General features: G+C 39.3%; 1 protein-coding gene and 1 pseudogene across 2 annotated transcripts in view; both read right to left on the bottom strand.

Annotated features, from left to right (window-relative positions):
- The window catches only part of DDX10 (DEAD (Asp-Glu-Ala-Asp) box polypeptide 10), a 285003-nt gene that overhangs the window by 8184 nt on the left and 252486 nt on the right, over nt 1-24333 (bottom strand). The window contains exon 17 of the mRNA XM_011926680.1: nt 15863-15999. Within this exon, the coding sequence (XP_011782070.1) occupies nt 15863-15999 (137 nt within the window). The remainder of the gene's footprint in view (nt 1-15862; nt 16000-24333) is intronic.
- LOC105500986 lies at nt 7014-8113 on the bottom strand (annotated as a pseudogene). Its single transcript, XR_001000112.1, has one exon. The product of XR_001000112.1 is annotated as an FUN14 domain-containing protein 2 pseudogene (transcript).

The raw sequence follows: 24333 nt of genomic DNA, 5'->3' as shown, positions 1-24333 counted from the left end.
TCCTAGTTGTACTCTCAGTTGAGCTCAGTCTCTCGCCCCTACTAAAAAACCCCACTGCAGTGGCCCCTACCCCTTGAATAAAGTTTGACTTACCATTCTTTAGTAAGTGTCATGAATTTTTTTCTTTAACAGCATGTAGCACAGTCAACAAATGACTATGACTTCAAGACAAAGGTATCAGGTTCCATAAGACCTGCAATAACAGTGGGATCTCCCCTCACTTTCCTGGACGTTAGACTCAGGGTGGTTTGCCACCAGCAGATACAATATTTCAACAGAGTATAATAAGCAAATACAGCACTTGTCAAAAATATTAAAAATTAAAATTGAAGTTGCTTTCATTTTTATCACAAGAGTACTACCTAATGTTGATGGAAAACTGACCAAAAAGCAAATTCTCAACTCATATCTTTTGTTTTCTTTTGAGGAGAAAGATCTTTAGAAAAAAACAAACAAGAAACACTGGTATCCAGGAAAGAAACAAAGTGAATGAAGATTATATGAAGCCACTAGCTACTCTAAATGAAGTACATCCCTGACTCTTGAGAAATACATACTGGGTTCTTAGAGAATGTGGAAACCATCTTGTTCATTGGGTTCAAAGGAGAATGGAAGAGGATCCTCAAAGACTGGAGACTGGCAAAATGGTTCCCATTTTATTATTATTTCTTTTTAGAGATGGGGGTCTCGCTATGTTGCCCAAGCTAGCGTTGAACTGACACAATCCTCCTGCCTCAACCTCCCTGGGACTAAAGGCGCATCCACCATGCTCAGCCTGGTTCCCATTTTCAAAGAGAAGGAGAAGGTAAATTTTGCAAAGTATATAAAGCTTTCAACAGGACTTTAAAGTGGATTACCAACTTTAAAAAGGAAAGGTTGGTCAGCGAACTATATCTGTGGGCAAAATTTCACACAGTGCCTGTTTTATACGTCAAGTTTTACTGATGATACAGCCTCACCCACTTGTGTATGTATTGTCTACAGTTGCTTTACCACTGCACCGGCAGAGGTGAGTATCCCTCAAAGTGTAAAATGATTACTATCTGGCCCTTTATAGAAAAAAGGGTAGATCCCTTTTTTATATTTTATACACTGATGACATATGTGCAAAACAAACAAAACCAAAAACCAGACCCCTGGTTCTAGTAGCTTTTGTTGGCTCACTAAAAACAATTCATATAAGACTAACTTTACTGCTTTGAGAGGGTTATCTGACTGGTAAAGTAGGAAAATGAATGCTTTTAGGCTTCAGCAAGGCACAGAACACAAAATAACCTTGTGGATAACATTGAGACACAGGATCTGAAGACAAAATTAGGAGGAAGCGTAACTAGGTGATTAAGAAGAACCTTTAGTTTCCTAAAAGGTTTATTGTTAAAGGTATTTTATAACATCTAGTTCATGGTGCCTGGATCTGATTGTAACTCTGTCTCTATCAAGTTTAACTCAGTATATTTGGAAGACACTGTGACCATGGAACCTTTTTTCCCCTTAACTTTACAGGTAAGTTCTCTGAAATATACACATGGCATAATGTAAAAAATATCTACTTTTCCCCCTTCCTTGTTTAATGTTGTAACGACTGCTTTTACAAATCAGTTACTTAACAATGATTCAAGTACTGTTATTAAATACGTCATTTCCAAAATTCTGGCACAGAGGAAAAGAAAATGGCTTTGGAGACAGTCTGACCCAATTTAAACCCTAGCAGTTGCCTAAAACTTGGGAAAACTGCTGAACGTCACGCAATGCCAATTTTTATGTTTGCAAATGTGGCTAATATCTACCTCATGGAGAGATTAAATAAGTGATATATGCAAAGTAAATGCATTATAAATGTTAACTATGGCTTCTCCAACTCCCCATGGTAGGCATGATCTTACTTTTCTGTTGATGTTAACTGGATTATATTGGTCTTTACCATGTAAGGTGAAAGCCTTTTAACTTGAGATGTCCCCCCACCCCCTGAGACAGGGTCTTGCTTAGCCCAGGCTGGAGTACAGTGGCACCTCATGGCTCATGAGAGAACTCCTGGGGAGCTGGGACACTCAGGAAGGGATACTGAATGGGGTAGGGGCCTGGGACAAATTCTAGGAGGGAAGAGAGGTTCTGGGTCCCTGTTAGGTTAAGGTCCTCAGCAAGCAACAGTAGTCTTTGATGCGTTTATTAAAATTAAGTATATTATTATTAGCCTTATGTCAGGTAAATCTTCACTTTGAGAGGCTGAGAGGACAGTTCCTCAAAGGGCAGCCATGTTTGTAAGGAAGGGCTACGCTAAGCTAGAATTTCATGTTTGGCAGAATAGTACTTAATCCAGCATATAACCAAAATCTGAAAAGACAAAGTCTATTATGATCACAGTCTACGGTATTTTAAAAATTAAAAACAGCTTTCTTTAAACTACAGAAATTATTATGAAACGGTTAAATTCCAAACGACTGACAAAACAAGATGCTGGTGGGGCTGTAGAGCAAAAAGAGCGCTCGTTCATTGCTGGTAGGAATGCAAAATAATGCAGCCACTTCGGAAGAGAGTTTAGCAGTTTCTTATAAAACTAAATATACTTCCTACCATGTGATCCAGCTGTCGTGCCCTTTGATATTTACCCAAAGGAGCTGAAAACTTATTACCACACAAAAACCTGCTCATGAATATTTATAGCAGCTTTATTCATAATTGCCAAAATGTGGAAGCAGCCAAGATGTCTTTCAATAGATGAACAAACTGTGATACATCCATACAATGGAATATTATTCAGTGATAAAAAGAAATGAGCTATCAAGCCACAAAAAGATATAGCGGAACCTTAAAAATATATTGCTAAGTGAAAGAAGCCAATCTGAAAAGGCTGCATATATGATTCCACCCATATGGCATTTCAGAAAAGGCAAAACTGTGAATACAATAAGAAGACCAGTGGTTGCAAGGGATTCGGAAAGAGAAGGATAAACAGGTGGAGCACAAGGGATTTTGAGGGCAATGAGCTATTCTGTGTGATACTATAATGATGGACACATGACATTATACATTTGTCAAAACCCATAGAATACACAACACCAAAAGTGAACTCTAATTTCAACTGTAGACATTAGTTAATAATAATGTATCACTATTAGTTCATCCATTGTAACAAATACACCACACTAATACAAGATGTTACTAACTGGGGGAACTGCAGAGGTAGTGAGGGGAAATATGAAAATTGTATTTTTTACTCCTTGTTTACTGTAAAAACTAAAACTGCTAGGAAGAAAGTCAATAAAAAAAAGTATAGTTTAAAAGAGGTAGTATACCCCCCAATACATTATAACTTAATTAAATTAAGCATAAAAACACATTCGAGTTTTCTCTTTTTATCCCCAAAGAATTACATGCCCCTTAATACATCACCTGAGTTACCTTTCCCATCCTCATTTAGAGTACTCAGACCATCTCAATTTCACTTTTCTGTTCTTATGAGAATTTCAATGCTGGCTCACTCCTTTCTAATGAGTTGCCACTGTATGGACTAGAACAACAACTGTTTCTTGTACTCATCACCTTCCATGAAGTCAGTATCACAATCAGGATAGACACATGGGTAGAATGATGATGAGGTGAAAAGCAGCCAAGGAATCTCCTAACAGGAATACACAGAATTGTACAGTCATGGTGATGCTATTAGGGTAACTATTTAAACAATAAATCGTCTACACAAACCATGATTAGAACACTAGGATAAATATGAACCATTCCTTCTTCCCAGAGGTAGCTTTCAATAATTTTGTCAGGTCTCGCCTCAGAAAGGGTTCTTTCTAACCATCTTGGCTAAAGCGAACTCTCCCAATTCCTCCCTCATCAGTTATTGTTTTCAAGGCCCTGTCACCACCTCTTATCTAGTTTTTGTTTACCTCCTTATAGTCCGTCTCTCCTGCTGGAGTGTATGCTCTATGAGGGGCTGGGGTCCAGTATCTCTTCTTTATTGCTCTCTGCCAGTCACATGGTAAACTAGCAGTTTATCAAATGCCTAAATCATGGGACTGTCGAAGGAGAATAGACAGGTAAGGACATTCATTCCTACACTCCAATTTGGTAACATGGACTCTCCACATTTTGAATAGGCTATGTTACATGACATTATTGTCACTACATCATTAATTTCAACCAGGCTGTAGGACATTTTTGCAAACTGTTTTGAATATAGAGCCTAGTGCTATCTGGGGACTTAGTAAATGACTTCAATGAGGAAGACAGTGAAAAGTAGATATCCTAGAGGACATTAAGTTTTATTCCTATCAATGTATATACTCGTACTAACTCCTACCAGTTTCGCTTTTAGTAATTAAAATAATTACTACATATTAATGACCCTATTCAATGTCATACTTCGCTTTCCTTTTACCCTTGTTAGATCTTTAGAGTAACTTTGCAAGGTAAAAATTATCTTCCTTTGACTGATGACAAAAGCTGGGTCACACAGGTTAAGTAACTTGTCAAAGGTCCACAACTTGTAAAAGAAAGATTCAAACTCAGGTCTGTCTGATCCCCAGACCCGCAGTTTTCCCCACAAAGCCAAGTAGCCTGCCTTTGTTCTAACAGTCTTAACTTCACAAAACCACTTTCCCTGTCGCAAAGTTGATAATAATACTGCATGTAGATCAATATTCCAAAACTACAAGCAGTGGTGCATGTGGGCAAGGCATTCAGTCTCTCGGTTCACAGAACCTCACGTAATTCATATCTCACACCTGCTAGAGCAACTATTTTTGTAAAACGGATGCTTCTGAGAACACCCTGCCAGGATTAGGCATGGTTTAAATTCCTATGCATTGACAGAGAAAGGCATAAGGAGAGAGACTGACTCACTGATATATTATTCCAAGTAGCGGGAACTCCTAGGGCTTGTTTCACTTGAATTTTAAATTCCCTTTCTGGCTCTTAGGACACTTTAGCTAATAAACTTACAAGTGTGGGAAAGAGTAGGGCAAATGACATATTATCACAAGAAGAGGAAGGTAATCATTGGTACCTACCATGAATAGGAAGACCACTCACTGGTAAACAGCATACTTTAAATAAATGATGTGTGAATTAAATCCAAAGAAAACAAGTCAGAATGTCCTTTGTAACCCAGAAACCACACTTCCTGGGCTGCGAGGACACAGTAATCAGAACCACTACACCAAACTTCAAGAAGGTTCTGGCCAGGTGTGGGCGGGGCTCACGCCTGCAATCCCAGCACTTTGGGAGGCCAAGGCAGGCAGATTGCCTGAGGTCAAGAGTTCACCATGCCTGGCTAGCATGGTGAAACCCTTTCTCTACTAAAAATACAAAAAAAATCAGACGGGCTTGGTGGTGCGTGCCTGTAGTTCCAGCTACTCGGGAAGCTGAGGCAGGAGAACTGCTTCAACCCAGGAGATGGAGGTTGCAGTGAGCTGAGACCGCGCCACTGCACTCCAGCCTAGGTGACAGAGGAAGACTCCATCAGAAAAATAAAATAAAATTCCAAGTGCTGCCTGATAGGCTATGGCCAAGGTAACATAGAAGAAAAACATCTTCTGGGAAAATCTGTCAACTTCTCTCCTACTGGATGCAATGCCTTATAGAAACCCAACGTACTGGAGTGAGCACTAAACTTCCAAGGATGCTGGGGCAGACAGTTCCAATAATTAAGTTATAAAACGGCAACTGAAATTATGGGGGATTCTGTAAACCTGACTCTGGAAAAGAGACTGTGCAGCCAGAAAGTGGCATAAGACTCATTTTAGAGCTCATAACTTCTGTGGCAACTGCATTTCTTCATGTACAAATAGGGGTGCGCAAGTTCGTATGTGTTAAATTACAAAATAGGGGATTGACATCACTGTACAGCCTATTCAAAAATTTCACAAAAGCAAGGACAAGGGGCTGCTAGAAGAAAGCACACTCCTTTTATTAGACTGTCTGAGCAGCTTTTCAACTTCTTGCTTTTTCTTCTTTTTCTTTTGGAATGCAAACTTAAGAAATCAGGTGAAACCACAGACTGATACAGCTGCAAGGAAGCAGAGGGTGGTTGTTCGGAGGTGGAGAACAGTGAACATGCCCTTACACAGAAACCCTGGGCTGTCCTTTTATAACATGCAGCTAAACTGGCTGTGGAAAGCTACTGGGAGAGCCAAGAGTTTAGTGCCCGAGAGCCCAGTTTTGGGCACTTAATTGTATAAAACTCTCCTTCTTGCATTCATATCCATAAATGTAGCTTGTATTTTTTTCCTAAATAATTTAAACCTAATAAATGAGCTTGTGATCATTTGAAACATACTCAGAAACCTTTATACCTATCCTAAAGTATTGGCGCTTTGGTATTCAAAAATGTTGTGCCAGAGACTTTTCCCCTTACCATAAATTTTAATTTATGAATCCCTGCAACAGTCTTAATGAAGATTAATTATTGCAGTACATTCCATAAAATGTGCTCAGCTTTCTCCTGTCAGCAAAGGCTACCGCATTTAGAATTGGTAGTGAAAATGTATCACATCCTTAATGTCTCTTTTCTAGCTGCTCAGTACTAAAAACAAATTTGTAAAAACAATTTCATCTAAGAAAAGATTGATGGGCTCAGACTTCATTATAAACATAACTGCAAAAGGAGAGGAAAAAACTGGTCCTCTTGGATCAGAATTCTAATAATCAGAAAAGGCTGGGGGTGGTGAGGAAGAACAAGAAGGCAGAAGACTGCACATCACACCACTACTTCACATATGTGTTTCCATCTGTAAAATATCTACGACGCCATTTAGGACCGGCAAAAAGTTTTTGGCCCCACTCTATTTTTCCGGTCATAAATCTATCAGTTAACTGCACAGGAGTGTCTATGCTACATGCACGCCCACGCCATCATTTCGCATGCAATCTCAAGATTTCCCTAAAGCTCATCCAGAGAGTCCAGGTTAAGAATCCCTGCTCGACAGCAGTTTAGAAGGTACAATTAAGTGTCTTCCCCCAGATTAAAAAAAAATTAAACATGATAAAGTTGAGTTTATGCATTTTTCTTTTCTTTTTTTTTTTCATGCTTAAAGGCAAATTTATTCAGTTCCTTTCCATGCAGCACACAATAAGGTTATCTATGTGCTTATTTCTTTTCCAAATCAACAGTTCGGGACAACCTTTCAGGATCCACTCATCCTCCACAGTCAGCCATCTTGCAACGTGTTCTCGTAAGTGTCTTGCATGGGGGTAAAGGAACTTTCTTGTTGACCTACAGACTGACCAAGTAGGGGGTGTACTGGGAGAAGAGCTAAGGACTATTGTCTCTTCTGCCACCATCAGGCTCATGATGCCACATTAACTTGTACCAGCAGACGCTTATAGAAGCCACTCGGATTTGCCATGGCAGGGAGGAAGGCATAGGAGAAGAGGAGGAGGGACTGGATGTCCTATGATGGAGTGTAGAGGCTGCTGGCTGGAAAAAAAACAGGAACAATGAACATGAGGTCATCTTCCTTAGGATGCCATGCCAAGCAGAAAGCCTCCGAAAAATCCCCCAGTCACTAGAACATTCTTCTTCACAAATAACACCACCTCCTCAGCTTTGCTCCTGACCTCAGTAGGTATCTGATTGCTCTTACGGATCTTCAGCTGCTCTTTGGCTTTCTTCATGTCCTTCTCCACTCGTTGCCAGTCAACTTTGATGTACCCAGTATGGTTTGCAAGCTGAAGGAGAAAAAATCCACCTCCCACAGCTGTTGCGGCCAACTTTCCAACCTTCTGGAATATGAAACCCGTGCACCATCCAGTGACACCTCCAATGAACAGCTGGGTTGCCACGCTATACTTTTCTGCTGAAGGTCCAGATTCTTGCCCGAATAGCTTACGCCACCATGGCTGCTGCTTAGCAAATTCCGCAAGGTCCAGTGATTCAAAATTTCCCTCAAAATTTCCTTGAGTGGACGCGGCCATTTCGGTGAGCTTGTCTCGCGAGGACACACGCAGAGGATCTGCGCGGCAGGCCGCAGAGTGGCGCTCAGTTGTCGCCACCACTTGGCTTCCGGCACGTGGGGCAGATGTTTCCATTCCCACAGCGGCAGCGGAAGAGGGCGGGCCGGGCGCCGCGGCTGCTTCCAGTCTGCGCAAGCGGCTACATCACAGAGCTCAGCAGGCGTGTCACCGCTATGCATTTTTCTCATGGCTAATCCGCATGTAGAACATTTTGTGCTCCCCAGAAACACATCTCATCTGCTTCTCTTTCAATCTACTTTCCCTGATTAGTTTTCAATATCCAAGATCATCACCTACCCAAGCATGTCCCTAATGTTCCAGCTATCTGGCAAAATGAAGTTTTACGGTTTAGTCTCACTCTTCATTAGTCCTTCAAGTGACTTCAAAGGAGAAAAAACCCAGTCTTCAACAAAGCTGCCCACTAAAACATTACTTATAATTACAAAATAAAACCATATCACACAAGAACCCAAAACCTAAGCATGAGTAGTACAATCTTTAAAAAATTTACTAACAATTTTAAAAAATTACTTACAATAACAAAAATTAAAACCCATTAAAATTACTTGTAATAACAAAATAAAACCAAAAAAGAACCAAAAACCTAAGCATAGGTGAAATAAAATCAAACAAGAACCAAAAATCTAAGCATGGATACAATCTAAAAATTTTAAAAGGGAAGTGGGCAAGGAAATTATGGTGTAACCAAGTGATGGAAAGTTTGCAGTCATTAGGCATGAGTGCATTCTATGTGAATGCAATGTGAAATGACAAAAAGAAACATCCTAAGAAGTCACTCACAAAGGTTTTTTAAGCGAAAACAAAGTTGCAGTGCACCAGAGTTAGGGCAGCTGCCTGAGAACCCTACTAGCAAGGGTGGTTCATCTTAGCCTCATGCCATCCTGAGCTATTCGTCCTTCTTAGAGATCCTGGCGCTTCTCAAAAAATGACAGGCTCCCAACTGTCCTGAGTTATATAATGGTTGATTAAATGATAGAGTAGAAAGCACAGGGCAAAGACAGTAATAGTAAAAGAGTAGCTTCTTAAACTCCCGATTTCTCACACTATGTCTTCCCCATCTTAACTCAGCCCTCACCCCAGAAAATAACATCCTCCTTGCCCAGTGTGTAGCAACCCTTCTCTAAAAGTCCGAAGACCAATATTGCTTTCCCACCCCCACCCCAACAATCTGCCTCAGGAGTTTCTCCAAATATTGTTCTTATTTTCAAATGTTTGACAAGTAAGAAATGATTAAGATTTTCTCTTGAAGGTTGCTCGGCATGTGGGAATTGGGCACATACTCCTAAAGTTGAAAAGAGTAAGAGGAAAGAATGGCAGGCACACAATAAATTCACTACATAATTAAGCTGAGCCAACTTCTTTCCACATCTGCTACACACAATGAGACTCAATCAAGTAGAGGTTCAAGTAATTGGAAACTGTAGTGAATAGTATTTTTTTAAACAATCATCTAGACTAAGAAAAAGCTCTTTTAGCTCCAGCCAAAAACAAGGAAATGAAAATGGCTTCTGAGAACTTTGTTTTCCAAGTGAAAAGCCTCCCACAAATTATGAAGCCGACTGTAAAATCTTAGAATAGGTACTGAGCAAAACTTATTTAAGAGATGTCACAGAACTCAATACTAGGAGAAACCACAGAGGTTAAAGTATAAAGTAGTTCATCTACCTCATGTAAGAGATCATTTTTAAAGACAAGCAAGTTCACTCAAAAGTTAGACAAACGAATATGGAACAGATTTTTAGAAACCAAACAAAAACCCAAATAAAAGAACAGACATGCAGACTGAAAACCTTGATTAGTCTTTTGATTCAGAGGTGTGTAAAAATAGGTTAAAAGAACCACCTAATTATATTTAGATGTGGAATTGTTTACTCTGTACAGGAAAAGGTATCAATCCATACATAAGTTATCATATCTAAATGACGACAATGGCCTCAGTACAAACTACAGATGTAATCGGTCTTATGCTACCTAGAATAATCTACCAAATACCCTAAACCATGTAAGAATTCCTGATAAAGCCACCTGCCTTAAAGAATGTAGTCTGCAAAGCAAAGATTGTTATAAGGTACCAAGAGTCTAGTCACCACCTTTTCTTTTTCCTTTTTTTGTTTGAAAAAGGTTAAGATTATAAATATTAAAACCCTAATTTGACTGGATAATGAATATCTGGAACATCCAGCTGTTTCTTTTTCATTGTATTTAATACTTTGCAAATTTTCACATCATTAACAATTCACACGAAGATGGCCAAAAACTAAACATGATAAATGCTACTAGATATACAAAAATTAATCTTATATGTTCCAAGTCAAGTCTCTCAGCCTGTGAAGCACAGCTGTAAGAAGCAATTTTATTGAAAGAAGAGTTTTAAATGGAATATGATTAAAGACACTCATCTCGCTTTAGAGATCACACTTTTTAGAAGTGCAATTTACCCTCCCCTCTGCTCAGTTAACACTTACACCTAAGTCTGATTTAGGGTAGACATCACTGCCTTCAGGAAGCTCTTTCTGATCCACCAGGCCTAGACTGGACCCATCACTTACGTGGTCTCCATGTTCATTCCCTACCTACTCCATTCCCTACCGCCTCCCCCAGTGCACAAACCACAAACTAATCCATCACACTGTTGTGTAATTGCTTACTTAGCTACCTGTAACCTCCATGGAACAAAAAGCTTTGTGAAAGCAGGAAAGACATTTTTCCTGTTTAATGTTTTATCCTCTGTATCCATGCCTGGCCCATGACAGGCACTAAAACATTTTTAGTTGAAAGAATAGATGGAAGAAATGTTATAATCCAGAGACTAACAGATCAAGTGGGTACTCTTAACTCTTAAGTAAAATATGATTTAAATAATGCAGAAGATTCTTACTCTATTCCTTGGCACCCCATATAGAAGCTTTGAAAAATATTTTTATTTTGAACGTGATGTAACTTTATCGTATGGACAATGTGAAATGAAAAATCATTCACAAGCCCAAAGGCAATTACAGTATCTGAGGTCTTGGTTCCTCAAAAGGTACAAAACTCTTGTAAAACTTACTGGAGGTAAGAACACAGGATTCTGTGCAGTTCCCAGCAGACCAATAAATTCCATGAATGTCACAAAGCCCACTGAAACAGAGAGCTGCGTTTCCTACTAAGCTGTTTTGTCAACAACAACAACAACAACAAATCCTAACATCTATTAATTCTACCTGTGTTAACTCCACATTTTCGAAGAAAGAATGAGAGGTGAAAGCCAGAGTAAAACGCAGCCTAGACCAATGCGTAAGATGGATAAAGATGAGCAAAAAAGCCAGAGAACATCAAAGCAAGCTCTTGCTTCTACACCTGTTGTCAAAAATAGCACATGAAAGCCTAGATCCTTAAATGGAGTTTGGACATCTGGCCCCAACTACTTCTGTACTACGGGTAAATTAGCTGGTCCCCTGTTTCACAGTTCTGTTTTTGAGGATAAATAAACTATTCATGGCAGCATTCTTAAAGCTCATTAAAAGAAACCCAAAATCATATAAGCAAGATCTCTTTTGGTAATGCTAACTAAACTGAGTTGAATCCACATTAGAACCTTTTCGAAATCTCAGTGCTGGAGATAACAATTCTGATAATCCTAGACGGTCGAAGGTAGTTTAAAGTATATTGCAGCTATGCACTGAACTGAGAAAGAAGGCAGAAGTACAAACTCTTTAAAACCCTGTCAGACCTCCCTGAGGGGGAACTACTGACCCCAGATTCTGTCATTCTCCACTAAATCTGGCTCTCCATTGCCTAGTTCCAACTGACAGTGTCTTTTCCACGTGGAGCAACAAAAGTGTTACTCATGCTGAATATTTACACGTGTCAATAAAGTGAAGGGAAAAGAAACACCCATAGAAAACTTTCCAAGAAACTAGCTCATGCTACTTAATTTGGGACTAATATCTACTTTCTAATTGGTCTATCTAGTCCCATAAGAGCAAACTCATCTCTGAAACTGCTAAGTGTATGGCCAGAGAATAACCTACTGAGAGATGTGATGCTGTCTAAGAGGCCAGAGTAGTAGCCATTGCCTTAATTACTGAGTAGAGGGTTAGAGACTGCACAGCAAGTAAAACCTGTGAACCTATCAGGAGGACCCACTAAAGCTGACATCACAAGATCTTAGCACATAGTCATACAGCTTATGAGAAGCAAAGAAAAAGAAGGTGTAGCCAAACTAGAAGAATACAGAAAAACTGTGCTGGTGCTACTATGCAAATAGTAACAACAGTAGCAATTACTACTGTCAAAATTCTGGTATATACAATCTTCCAAATACATTTTCTTTATCCAAAACAATTTTGGTTTTAGATTACATACATCTTGATTCATTGCCATTGAGGTAAAGAAACCACAGAAAATGGAGAAAAATGGAAATTAAAGCATAAATAGAAATTACAGATATAGGTTACTACTTACAATTTATTCCAAATCCTGCCTGCTAGTACAGGAATGGCAAATAGGTTTTACCTTCTGTATCAGTTCCAATTGATTGATAGAGACTGTGCTGAGGACTGCTTAGGACAAATGGAACTGAATAGAGAAACAGCCTACTTTGAATGAAGGACAGGGGAAATTCAGCACCAGTAATATGTATCTGCCATCTGGGGTCTAGTCCAGTTCTCAACTGTGGGCAATTTTGCTTCCTCAGAGATACCTGACAATGTCTAAAGACATTTTTAGTTGTGCCAAATGGTATTGTCAGAGGCTAGGGATGATGCTAAACAGCCTATACCCTTCACCAAACAAAAAATTATCTGAGCCGGAATATCAATAATGCTGAGGGTGGGAAACCATGGTTTAGTGAAGTCTATGTTATGGTTAGTCCATGGAACCAGGTCTTTAGTCAAATGACATTATCCTGAGCTACCTCTCTCAACACCAGCGTAATTCTATACACCTAACTGAGATTCTAGAACTAGGGAATCAGTTTAATTTACAAAGATCACATTGATCTGTCCCTAACTTTTATTGTGACCACAGAGACAAGTTATTTTAGCCCTTAAAGCCTTGGTTTTTTTCATCTAAAAGGAGGCTGTAAGATTAGACAATGTCTGTGTTCACAGGCCAAAACAGAAAACCTGCTAGGAAGCCCTTATACACACTACAGGAATAAAATCCCTCATCAGTAATCAAGCCCTTGCTGATATCCTCCTCTTCAACAAAAAACAATTTTTTGTCAGCTTAAAACAAGTTGACCAATCCCAGTCTCCACTAATGCAGACTTGTTAGCTGTGCCTGAAATTAAAACTGCTGTAATTTTCATATAATGCTTAAATACTTTCCATCTGAACACTTGTCTTTAAGTTAAGATGCTTTGTCATCTCTCAAGGTACTTCTACCTTCTTGTTCATCACCAATACACTATATGAACTCGGCTTCTTCCAACTCTCCATCTATATTCTGTCATCTCTTGTATCATTCAACCTATTAATATTAGGACCAATGATATAGCCTCTTACAACTACATTTCTTTTTTAACCCTGTAAATCTCCTTCATCAATCAATTAATCAATTCAAATATGTCAAGGCATTCTCTGTGCCATGACATTAATACTAGGGGTGGGAAGTGAGGCTAGAGCAGTTAAGTGTTGGTACAAAAAAAAAAAAATGTAAAGACAATTTCTAGGTACAAAACATTTACAGTTAATTAACAGGATGAAACACATGAGCTACTAGAGAATAAGTTATATTAACTAGGTGGTAGCATGGAAATGTCACTATAAGGGCAAGAAATGACAGAAGAATGAAATGAAATGCCTGCTGTACACAGATGAAAGATGACCCAGAAACTATCATTAAAAATGTTAGGGAAAAAACCCACATAAGTCAAATGCAGAAGGACTGCTGACATCCTACCAAAGGTTTCAAAGGTTGACTCTATCTTTTAAAGGTATATTAGACAGATACGCAAAATACGGCTGCAGAACTGTAAGAACCAATTAATGTTCCTTCCAGGTAATCAAGTTACATGGAAACACTTGGAAGATAATGACTCAAAGTCATGTATGTTACATTAAATCACATCTACCAAACTACAGACCCAATAAACCATTCTAAAAGAGGTACATTTATATAAGAACCCAAGGGGCAGCAAACCTGACCCCACTGGGGTTCATCTAGGTCTCAGACACATACACCAAGGAACTCAGTGTGTACATTTACTCTTAGAGGTCAATTTTCAATGATTAGGAATATGCCCAGAGTCTACATTATTTAATCCTTATGGCACAAACATTTATATATTTTTGTAAATCCTAACCAAATTCTTTTCATCTGTGGTGCCTCTTGTGGTAGTAAAGCAAACATGTCCACTACCTAGAGCCTACACATGCTATATAAAGCTAATATGTTCAACCACCTAGTTGTCCAACAGCAAATGGAAGTTTCTGGCATCATCTCAGAAGACTGCATTTGGATAACTGAATTTTCCCTATTAAAAAATAATTCATGTTTAAATATGCATGAGACTCAAATGAAGAGTAACTCTGTCTCCCCACAGCATTTTCACCTAAGAAAATCTTTAAGACCTTTTCATAATGTTCTTGTTTCAAACAAATTATAACTCTCTGTGGCCTATTTCTCCAACTCCAAACTCCCTGTGCTAGCACTTCAAGAGTTCCATCAAGCTTCCTCTTTCCTTCAATCATATTAATTCTATCTGTCATTAGTACCTCCCTTCCGTAAAGAAGCTCATTGGTTTAGATCGAGCATGAGGTTTAACGTTCTCAACTTTTAAATCAACAGACTCTTAATGTAATCTAATACATAGTACTCTGAAAACAAATGCTGAGCAAGTCATACTATTATTCAATTCTTCACATTTCATTTGTTTCTGGCAATGGTAGCAAATAAATAATCAATAGATTTTAAAGTGAAGGAATTTGTCAAAGGTTGTTTCTGTACAGGTTTTCCATTATTTTATTTATTAAAAATCTTTTTTTTTTTTTTTGGTAGATTCAGGTTCTCATTTTGTTGATTAGGCTGGTCTCAAACTGCTGGCTACAAGCAATCCTCCTGCATCAGCCTCCCAAAGTGTTGGGATTACAGGCATGAGCCACGGCACCCAGCCCCTCCAGTCTTTTGTTATTTAATTCCATATAAAAGAATGTGGAAGAATAATGTCCCCTTTTTAAAATTCAAGGACAATTTTTAGCAGTATCTTTAATAGCATTCTTTGACAATGAAAAAAAATAAAACCCTAACTCTGTTTGCAGAGAACATATCTTAGTGCATCAAATACTTAGGCATAAAGGACTCAGAGAAAGATAAGGAAAAAAAAGGAAAAACACAACTCATATATCACACATATCCGTTAATAAGGATTATAAAAATGATCAAAAAGGCCCTAACATGATCAGAAAAGCGTACTTCTAGAACAATCTGCAACAAAATGAGTAAAAAAAATAGCAGCAGGATTTCCAAGAATATAAGTAAAGGTATATTTAAAAAAAAAGGCCGGGCGCGGTGGCTCAAGCCTGTAATCCCAGCACTTTGGGAGGCCGAGACGGGCGGATCACGAGGTCAGGAGATCGAGACCATCCCGGCTAACACGGTGAAACCCCGTCTCTACTAAAAAATACAAAAAATTAGCCGGGCGAGGTGGCGGGCGCCTGTAGTCCCAGCTACTCGGAGGCTGAGGCAGGAGAATGGCATAAACACGGGAGGCGGAGCTTGCAGTGAGCTGAGATTCAGCCACTGCACTCCAGCCCAGGCGACAGAGCGAGACTCCGTCTCAAAAAAAAAAAAAAAAAGCAACAAACATCTCAGAGTAGAAGTCTTAGTAATGTCTTTTGGATTCATTAGAAGACTCATGTGAGTATTGAGTATGCATTTCATACCAATGGTAAAAACATACCTAATTTTATTTTCCATATCTTCACTATCTGAATCTTCAGAGCTTCTGTACTTATCTGGATCTGGGAGCGTGCTTGGATCAAATCCATCATCATCATCATCACTCCAATCCAGAAAGGCTTCCTCTTCATCTTTGGCCTAAAAAATAATAATAAGGGAAATTGTAGTTGAAGAAGTCAGTTGATAAATAATCAGGTTTTCTTTCCAGACCCAAATGGATACCCCTCTAATTGACATCCTCAGATTAGAAGCTTTCTATTCTGGTGAAGACAAGTGACTTTCAGAACCACAACCATTTGCAAAGAGAATGAAAATCCTTATCATTTCAAAAATAAAATAAAATAAGATTCAGAAAGCAAATCACTACTCAGTCCTTTAAATACAATACAGGAGAAAATTGTCTATTTTATTATTTCCATGTAATTCAACTCAATTATCAAAGAAATAAAAGCCAAGTGCTGTGGCATGCTCCTGTCATCCCAGCTACTCAGGAGGATGAGGCAAGGGGCTTGCTTGAGCCCAGGAGTTTGAGGCGGCAGTACACGATGATCACGCCTGTGAATAGTCACTGCACACAAGCCTGGGCAACATCTCTAAAATAAAATAAAAATAAACACAAAGAAACAGCATATAAAGTTGTTTTAGTGCTCCTGTCCACACATCTAAGTTTCAAAACTACCAAAAATACTAGGTGAAAATATAAAAGACCAGAAGCAAGAGTACAGTAACATTTGTCTGATTTTATGACCACAAAAGTGTAAGTCTTAAAAAACTATCAGACCTATTAACTGGGCAGGGTAGCATGTGTCTGTAGTCCTAGCTACTCCAGGGGCTGAGGCGGGAAGATCTCATGTGCCAGATGGCTGAGGCTAGAGTGAGTCATGATTGTACCACTGCACGCCAGCCTGGGTGATGAGTGAGATCCCATCTCTTAAAAACAAAACAACAACAATAATCAGATGTGTACAAGTGTATTTATAGCGATGGGTCTTCTAAATTCAAATGCAAGTGCAAAGTCACTAAGAACAATGGGAAAAGGGGAGGAACACCAAGAAATGGGAAAAGCAATAGTGCATGGGAGGGAATGTATGGAAGTTGAGATCTTTTCAGTTTCATGCAAGCAGGTAGGTAAGGGGGCTTTTTTTGTTTTTAATTTTTGGTCGTTATTTTTGTCAAAAAACAAAATAATGCAAAAGTAAATTTATTATACATTTATGTTATGAACATCACATAACACATTTATTTCTGGTAGACTGGTTTTGTCAACTACTAGATAAACCAAAACTAGCAGTGGCACATGCATTTAACAGAAAATTTTAAGTAGGACTAAAAACATTTCAGGGTTTCTTCCAGTTACCATCTTTACAATTCTTCTTCATACCAAATGATACAAACTTCAATGATTCTTTGATTCTTTTGATTTCAAATGATTAATGCTCGTTCCCAGAAATTGAATAACAATTCAGAATAGCATAGTAATACTAATTCAAAGTAATAAAAATTTACTTTCAAATGGACACAATGCTATTTTGGATTTTGTTTAATGTGTCTCTTGTAATTGACAACATCCAGGCCTTGCTATTTCCTGACCTACAAAATGATTGCAATGTTGATGCTATACCGTATTGTCTGCGCTGCATTACAGTCAATTCATGGCAATGACCAATAAAATGTATGATACCTATATTATGGAAAGCATGATGTGACTAATTAATACTTTTAATTTATTAACAAACAAAACCACTATCATTTACAACACAAGTCACTAAGTTAAAAATATCACCATAATGAAAACATTGTGAAGTACAATGTCTTTTTAGCAAAGCCTAGAAGTATGTACTTTCTAGCCATACACGGTAAGTAAATGGACATTCTTAGCTGCTCTGTCTCTACCTTTGATTTCATGAATCATTTAAGAGATAATTTACAAAAATGGGACTGTGAAAGGAAAACAGGGACGGCAAAGTCACTAAGCCAGAGGGAAGTCAAGCTAGGGACTGTGTCAGGCAAACCTGTCTCCCATTTCATTCCTAAATAAGATAGCTACAAAAGCTACGTACCTCCCTCGCAATTTGCCCACAAGGATATTCCTTGTGAACAAAGGACAGACAGAACTCAAAGTCATCCCTCTGCTCATGTGAGACAAATGCTTCTCTGATTGCTTCCTCTGCCCTATTGTTTCACTATAAGGCGTGAATGATTCCTCTACCTCCACCTCACATGTGATTTGTGTATTTAGTAAGAGGCTAATCAGAGACTCAAAAGAATGCAACTGTTTATCTCTTAGCTACCTATGACCTGGAAGTTCCTTCCCTGCTTCGAGTTGTCCTGCCTTTCTGGACTGAACCGATGTACATCTTACAGATACTAATTGATGTCTCACGTCTCCCTAAAATGTACAAGCTGTGCCTCTACCACCTTGGGCGCATGTCCTCAGGACCTCCTGAGGCTGTGTCATGGGTGTGTCCTTTAACCTTGGCAAAATAAACTTTCTAAATTGGTTAAGATTTGTCTCAGATATTTTGGACTGACAGAACCATCCTCATTTTTACCTCCTTTTGACTTACTTTCATGAGTCAGACAAATATTCTCTGACATATCTATTACCTCACAACTGTCCAAAAGAGTGGGACAACTAGGGGGGTTCCAGGTCATAGGTAGATAAGAGACAAACAATTGCATTCTTTTGAGTCTCTGATTAGCCTCTTTCTAAATACACAATTTACATGTGAGGTGGAGGTAGAGGAAAAGTCACTTGTGCCTTAGTCTGGCTCAGTGAAACAGGGCAGAGGAAACACTCAGAGAAGCATTTGTCTCACATGAGCAGAGGGATGACTTTGAGTTCTGTCTGTCCTTTGTCCACAGGAATATCCTTGTGGGCAAATTGTGATGAGGGTATGTAGCTTTTTTAACTTTGTAGCTATCTAATATAGGAATCAAATAGAAGACAAGTTTGCCTGACACAGTTCCCAGTCATGTCAGTGAGTTAGGACACCATGGCTGGAAACTCACTGCTCTAAGTACGGGAAAACCATTTAAGTATTTTAGCAGGAAACTAAATTAGTACCTTAGAAATGCAACAATAGAAAGGGTGGTTGGAAGGTATAACATTTGAAGGAAGGATATAAGTTTTAAAACTATAATAATTAATGAAGGAAGTAGCAGTGGAGATGAAGGTGGAGGATCGGTATGAGAGATATTAATGAAGGAGAATCAACTAGACTCTATGGATTACAGGGGTATTATAATGGACAATGTTTGCACCTCTCTTCATTCATATGTCCATACCCTAATCCCAATGAGATGGTCATGAGGGTGGAGCCCTCATGAATGGAATTAGCACCCTCAAAAGAAGGAACTAGAGAGCTAGCTAACTCCCCTTCCACCATGTGAGGACACAGTGAGAAGCCATCTACAAATCAGTAAACAGGACCTCAAGAGATACTAAATCTACTGGCACCTTGATACTGAACTTTCCAGCCTCTAGAACTCTGAGAAATGTGTGTTGCTTAAATTACTAGTCTATGGAATTTGTTACAGCAGCCCAAAGTGACTGAGACAGGTACATAATATATTTAAGAGGATTAATATATACAGAAGCATAGTCATACACATCAGACCTCTGTTAAATACAGAAACAAAGAAGACAGCAGTTTAATAAACACTGAGAGGATACCTTACAAAACATGCTATGGTCTGAAGTTTGTGTCCCCCGCAAAAATTCATGTGTTGAAACCTAACCCCCAAGGCAATAGTATTAACAGGCAAAGCTTTTTGGGAGGCCGCGACAGGTGGATTGCTTGAGCTCAGAAGTTCTAGACCAGCCTGGACAACATGGTAAAACCCCATCTCTACAAAAAAAATTAGCCAGGCATGGTGGCACGCTCCTATAGTTACCTGCTACTTGGGAGGCTGAGATGGGAGAACAGCTTGAGCCCAAGAGGCAAAGGCTGCAGTGAGCCAAGATAACGCCACTGTACTCCAGTGGGTGATAGGATGACAGAGCTAGCTAGCCCTGTCTCAGGAGGGGAAAAAAAAAAAGTTGGAGGGCGAGGGAGCTTAGGTCCTAACAGTAGGACCCTATCTGAATGGGATTAGTGCCCTTATAAGAGGTCTGAGGAACCTTGCTCAGTCCCTCTTGGAAGCAGAGAACAAGCCCTTACCAGACCCTGAATCTGTTGGCACCTTGATCTTTGACTTCCCACCTTCTAGAACTGTGAGCAGTTAATTTCTGTTGTTTATAAATTACCCCCAATATAAGGTATTTTGTTATAACTGCACAAATGGATTAAGAGGGAGATGTCTTCATTCAACAAATCTTTATCAAGCACCTATTACCTATAGCAGACACACTTTTAGGTTCTGGAGATACTGCAGTGAAGAAAATAATGTCCCTGACCTGGTAACAAAATGAGCTGTTCTGGAACAGTTACCCACATAAGTATGAAAATGAAAACCAGGTTCTGCTATTTCTGGGGAGCAGTCAATCAAGAGTGAATCAACTCCACAAGCCCTGCTAAATGTCTAACATTTGATACAGACAGAAAGCAGTTTTCACCTTATGGATCTCCTAACATGTGGCTGACTGATTATGCACTCTGGCTGTCAACATGCTTCTTTTTCTTCATATTTCCAGGTTGAAAGTTGCCACCACTACCCCCTCGCCAACTAGTTCTCCTATCTTTCTCCACCCTTCCAGCCTGCTCAAAACAAGAACCCCCCCTATCATCCTCAGACATAGACACACACAGACACACATATTCCTCAAAGCCCTGGGCAGAGAGAGGGGGAGCATTTCACTCACATGAAGAGATCAGTGTCACCTCTATAACTGGCAGTTTCTGAAACACAGTTTAAGAACCCCTGAGGAAATTATTTCACCTAAAATAGGAATGACTTTTCTTAAAACAGTTAGTTGGAAAACTCATTTACAAGTAGGGCAGGTGAAAATGTCCCAAAACAGAAATGTTACCTGGCTGGTTATTTTGGTTTTGGTTTTGATAACGGCAAGAAACACAAACAAGATGGGGCAGTCTCCTGCAACAAACGTACAAAGTGCTTTAACAGAGATTATCTTACTAGATCTTCAAAGCCTATGAAGTAGGTCAAAAAGATCTATTGTTCCCATTTTTGAAATTACAAAACTGAGCTTCAGATGACTAAATTACTTACCGAGGTCACACAAACCTGGACATACACAAGGGGTTTTCTCCTACATCACCCTGAATCTCAAATCTCATCATTAAAGCTTTGGATGTGCTTGCACAGTGTTTTTTTTTTTTTTTTTTTTTTCCAGTATCAAGTGTATTTTACAAGCTTTGTAAAACATGCAGGTGCTTCCTATGATACCTTACATGTGGTAATCTCCACTTTCCTTATCCTTGGCTCCCAAGCCTCTTTTTGGTTTTTGTTTTGCCTAGAATATTGCACCAGCTGCCTAACGGGTCTTCCTGCAAGTATTCTTTCCCCAATTCTGATCACTCCAATTCTGTGTTGTAATTAGAATTTTGAAATAGATCTCAAATCTGACATGTGATAATATAAGACACCGGTTTACAACACATGTACTTTCAGGTCCTGGCACTAGTCCAGCCTCTTTCCACCTCAAGTCTTCGTGCATGCTATTTCTCTCCTGGAATATCCTCTGCTGCTTTTTGCCTGTTGTGGTGCCTTCTAACATCAAATGCATGGTGCCTCTTCACACCCATCCAACAGGTACCAACAGGTGCCCAAAAATACAACTCAATTCTGTCAGTAACCATGCAGAGTGTCTTAACACAGATCTCACAGGTCAAGGGTTCAGTCCCACAAGACTGTCCACACTTCGGACAACAGTGGCCAGTAGACTACAAATTCAGGGGTTCCCACAGGCCCCTCTCAGGTTCCATAACTCTCTACAACTTTTCACAGAACTCAGGAAAGTGTTTTACTTAATGATTGCCCATTTATTATAAAGGCCTAAACTCAGAAACAGCCAGAGGAAGAGGCACAAGGCAACGGAAGGGGTGGGAGTGAGGCACAGGACAAGGGAAGGGGTGGGAGTGAGGCACAGGACAAGGGAAGGGGTGAGAGTGAGGCACAGGACAAGGGAAGGGGTGAGAGTGAGGCACAGGACAAGGGAAGGGGTGGGAATGAGGCACAGGACAAGAGAGTGAGGCACAGGACAAGGGAAGGGGTGTGAGTGAGACACAGAACTTCCATGCCCTTCCTGGGTGGGCCACCGTCCCAGCACATGAATGTGTCTGCCCATGCAGAAGCTCTCTGAACTCACTGTTCAAGGGCTTTTATAATTCAATCTCCAGCCACCCTTCCTTTCCGGGGAGGTTGGGGGAATAGGGCTAAAAGCCCCAACCTCTAATCAACTGTTTGGTCTTTCTGGTAACCAGCCTGTACCCTGAAGCTATCTAGAGACACCACCCTAAGCCACCTCATTAGTATAAATGCCAAGTGCTGAAAGGGGACTTCTTTATTCTTAACCAGAGACACTCCTGTCACTTCTTTATTCTTAACCAGAGACACTCCTGTCACTCAGGAAATCCAAGGGGTTTAAGGGTGTTCTATGCCAGGAACCAGGGACAAAGACCAAACATGTTTCTTTATACTATACCTGATAACACAAGTCATCAAGTATTTCTAAGCATCGCTTCTTCAGTAAAACTTGTAAAAAGCATCTGTTTCATAGGACGACTGTGCAGGTGAAATGAAACAACATAGGTAAAGCACTTAAGAGTACCTGGCACACAGTAAGACCCTAAAATATGCTACATAATAACACACTTTTCATTTCCATTCCCCCAGAACTCAGCAAAGTACATGGTAATGTCTGTTGTCTGATGCCAAATATAAATGGGACACAGGAGTAAAAACATATTTAATGTATTAGAGACCCACTGCCTGATTTTTTAAACAAATTTCTTAATTAATCTGTTGCCCTAGTCATGCTAGGCTGTCAGTGATTATCAGTGAGAAAATGTATTAAAAGCCTAAATGCAGAGAATTATCTTTATGACGTTCCTACATGCCATACAGCATTTATAAAAACAAAATAACCTTTAAGAACTGAATTTAAATTTTAGTTATTTAATTCCATCTAGGACTTAAAGTCTTCCCATATTGTATTAATTAAAAGCAAAATGTCAACTCTGAAATTTCACAAAGAGGAAAAATTCCAAAATGTATTATAAACTATTTTTGATTCCAACGAGGAATGTAAAGATTAAAAAGAAAATTTTAGAGAAAAGTGAGGCAATCAAAACACATTTTGTTCCACTAAAAAAACTTCAAAACAACTTTCTAAGAATGCATTAACTCTTCATAGTTTTTAAATTTAAGATAAAAATTGATTGCTAGGGATAGCTGACCATCCTCAGTAGTTAAAGAGAGACTGATTTTGAGATTTCCCCAAGCTATAAATCCTAGGCACTAAATTATTTACAGAAGAAATTAAAATTTTTTCTGAATTATGAGCACAAAAAGGTTAGTGATGTTATTAAATGCATCACTGAAAGTGAGTATGTATTTACTAAGGCAGATGTGCAGAATAGGAAACATAACAGCAACTGACAGTGCTGAGAAATATGGTTTCCACACCATAATGTTAAATTTTAACACCCTGGCCCCGTTACCTTTTAATAATAATGTTGTAACACTAACAAAAATATTTCACAATAATGTTAGTTTATCTGCCTCCTAGAAATGTATTCTACAATGGTGATTTGGGTTACGGCATAATACTGATTTATATACTTGATCTTTGGTATATGACCAAATGTGTATGTATTGGGTGCACCTCTAATATATACTGGCTTAATTGTACTTTAAAATCCCAACTTTGATCCCCTACAATTATGAGGATCTTGCTAAGAAACACCTCTGCCCTTCCTAACATCCAGCATTAATGTATACAATTGACACAGCAAATGAGAGGAAGGCAACACATTTCAGCTCTGGCCGTCTAACCATATAGAAATCTGAGGGGATGAGAGGCAATGGGAATTCGAGACCAGCCTGGCCAACATGGTGAAACCCTATCTCTACTAAAAATACAAAAATTAGCCGGGCATGGTAGTGGACACCTGTAATCCCAGCCATTCGGGAGACTGAGGCAGGAGAATCACTTGATCCTGAGAGGTGGAGGTTGCAGTGGGCTGAGATCGCGCCACTGTACTCCAACCTGGAGGACAGAGTGAGACATTGTCTCAAAAAAGGAAAAACGGGGGGGGGGAAGAGGCAATGGAGGATGCTGGGGAATGATAAAAGCCATATTGAGGAACAAGCAGGTAAATTCAGACAAATGCCACCTCAGTACAGAATTGGTCCCTTCAATAAAGTAGCACTTACACAATTTCCTCTCAATACTTTTTTTCCTCATCATTCTAAAACAATGGGAATATCTGACTGAAGGACTATGAGGAAGTGATATAAATAATGCATGCAGTGAATAAAGTTAAGAATGGCAGGCAAAGGGCTGGC

Source organism: Colobus angolensis, unplaced genomic scaffold, assembly GCF_000951035.1.
Source record: "Colobus angolensis palliatus isolate OR3802 unplaced genomic scaffold, Cang.pa_1.0 Scaffold7, whole genome shotgun sequence".
NCBI lineage: Eukaryota > Metazoa > Chordata > Mammalia > Primates > Cercopithecidae > Colobus > Colobus angolensis.
The sequence above is the reverse complement of the archived record's forward strand: the minus strand, read 5'-3'. Positions and strand labels throughout refer to the sequence as shown.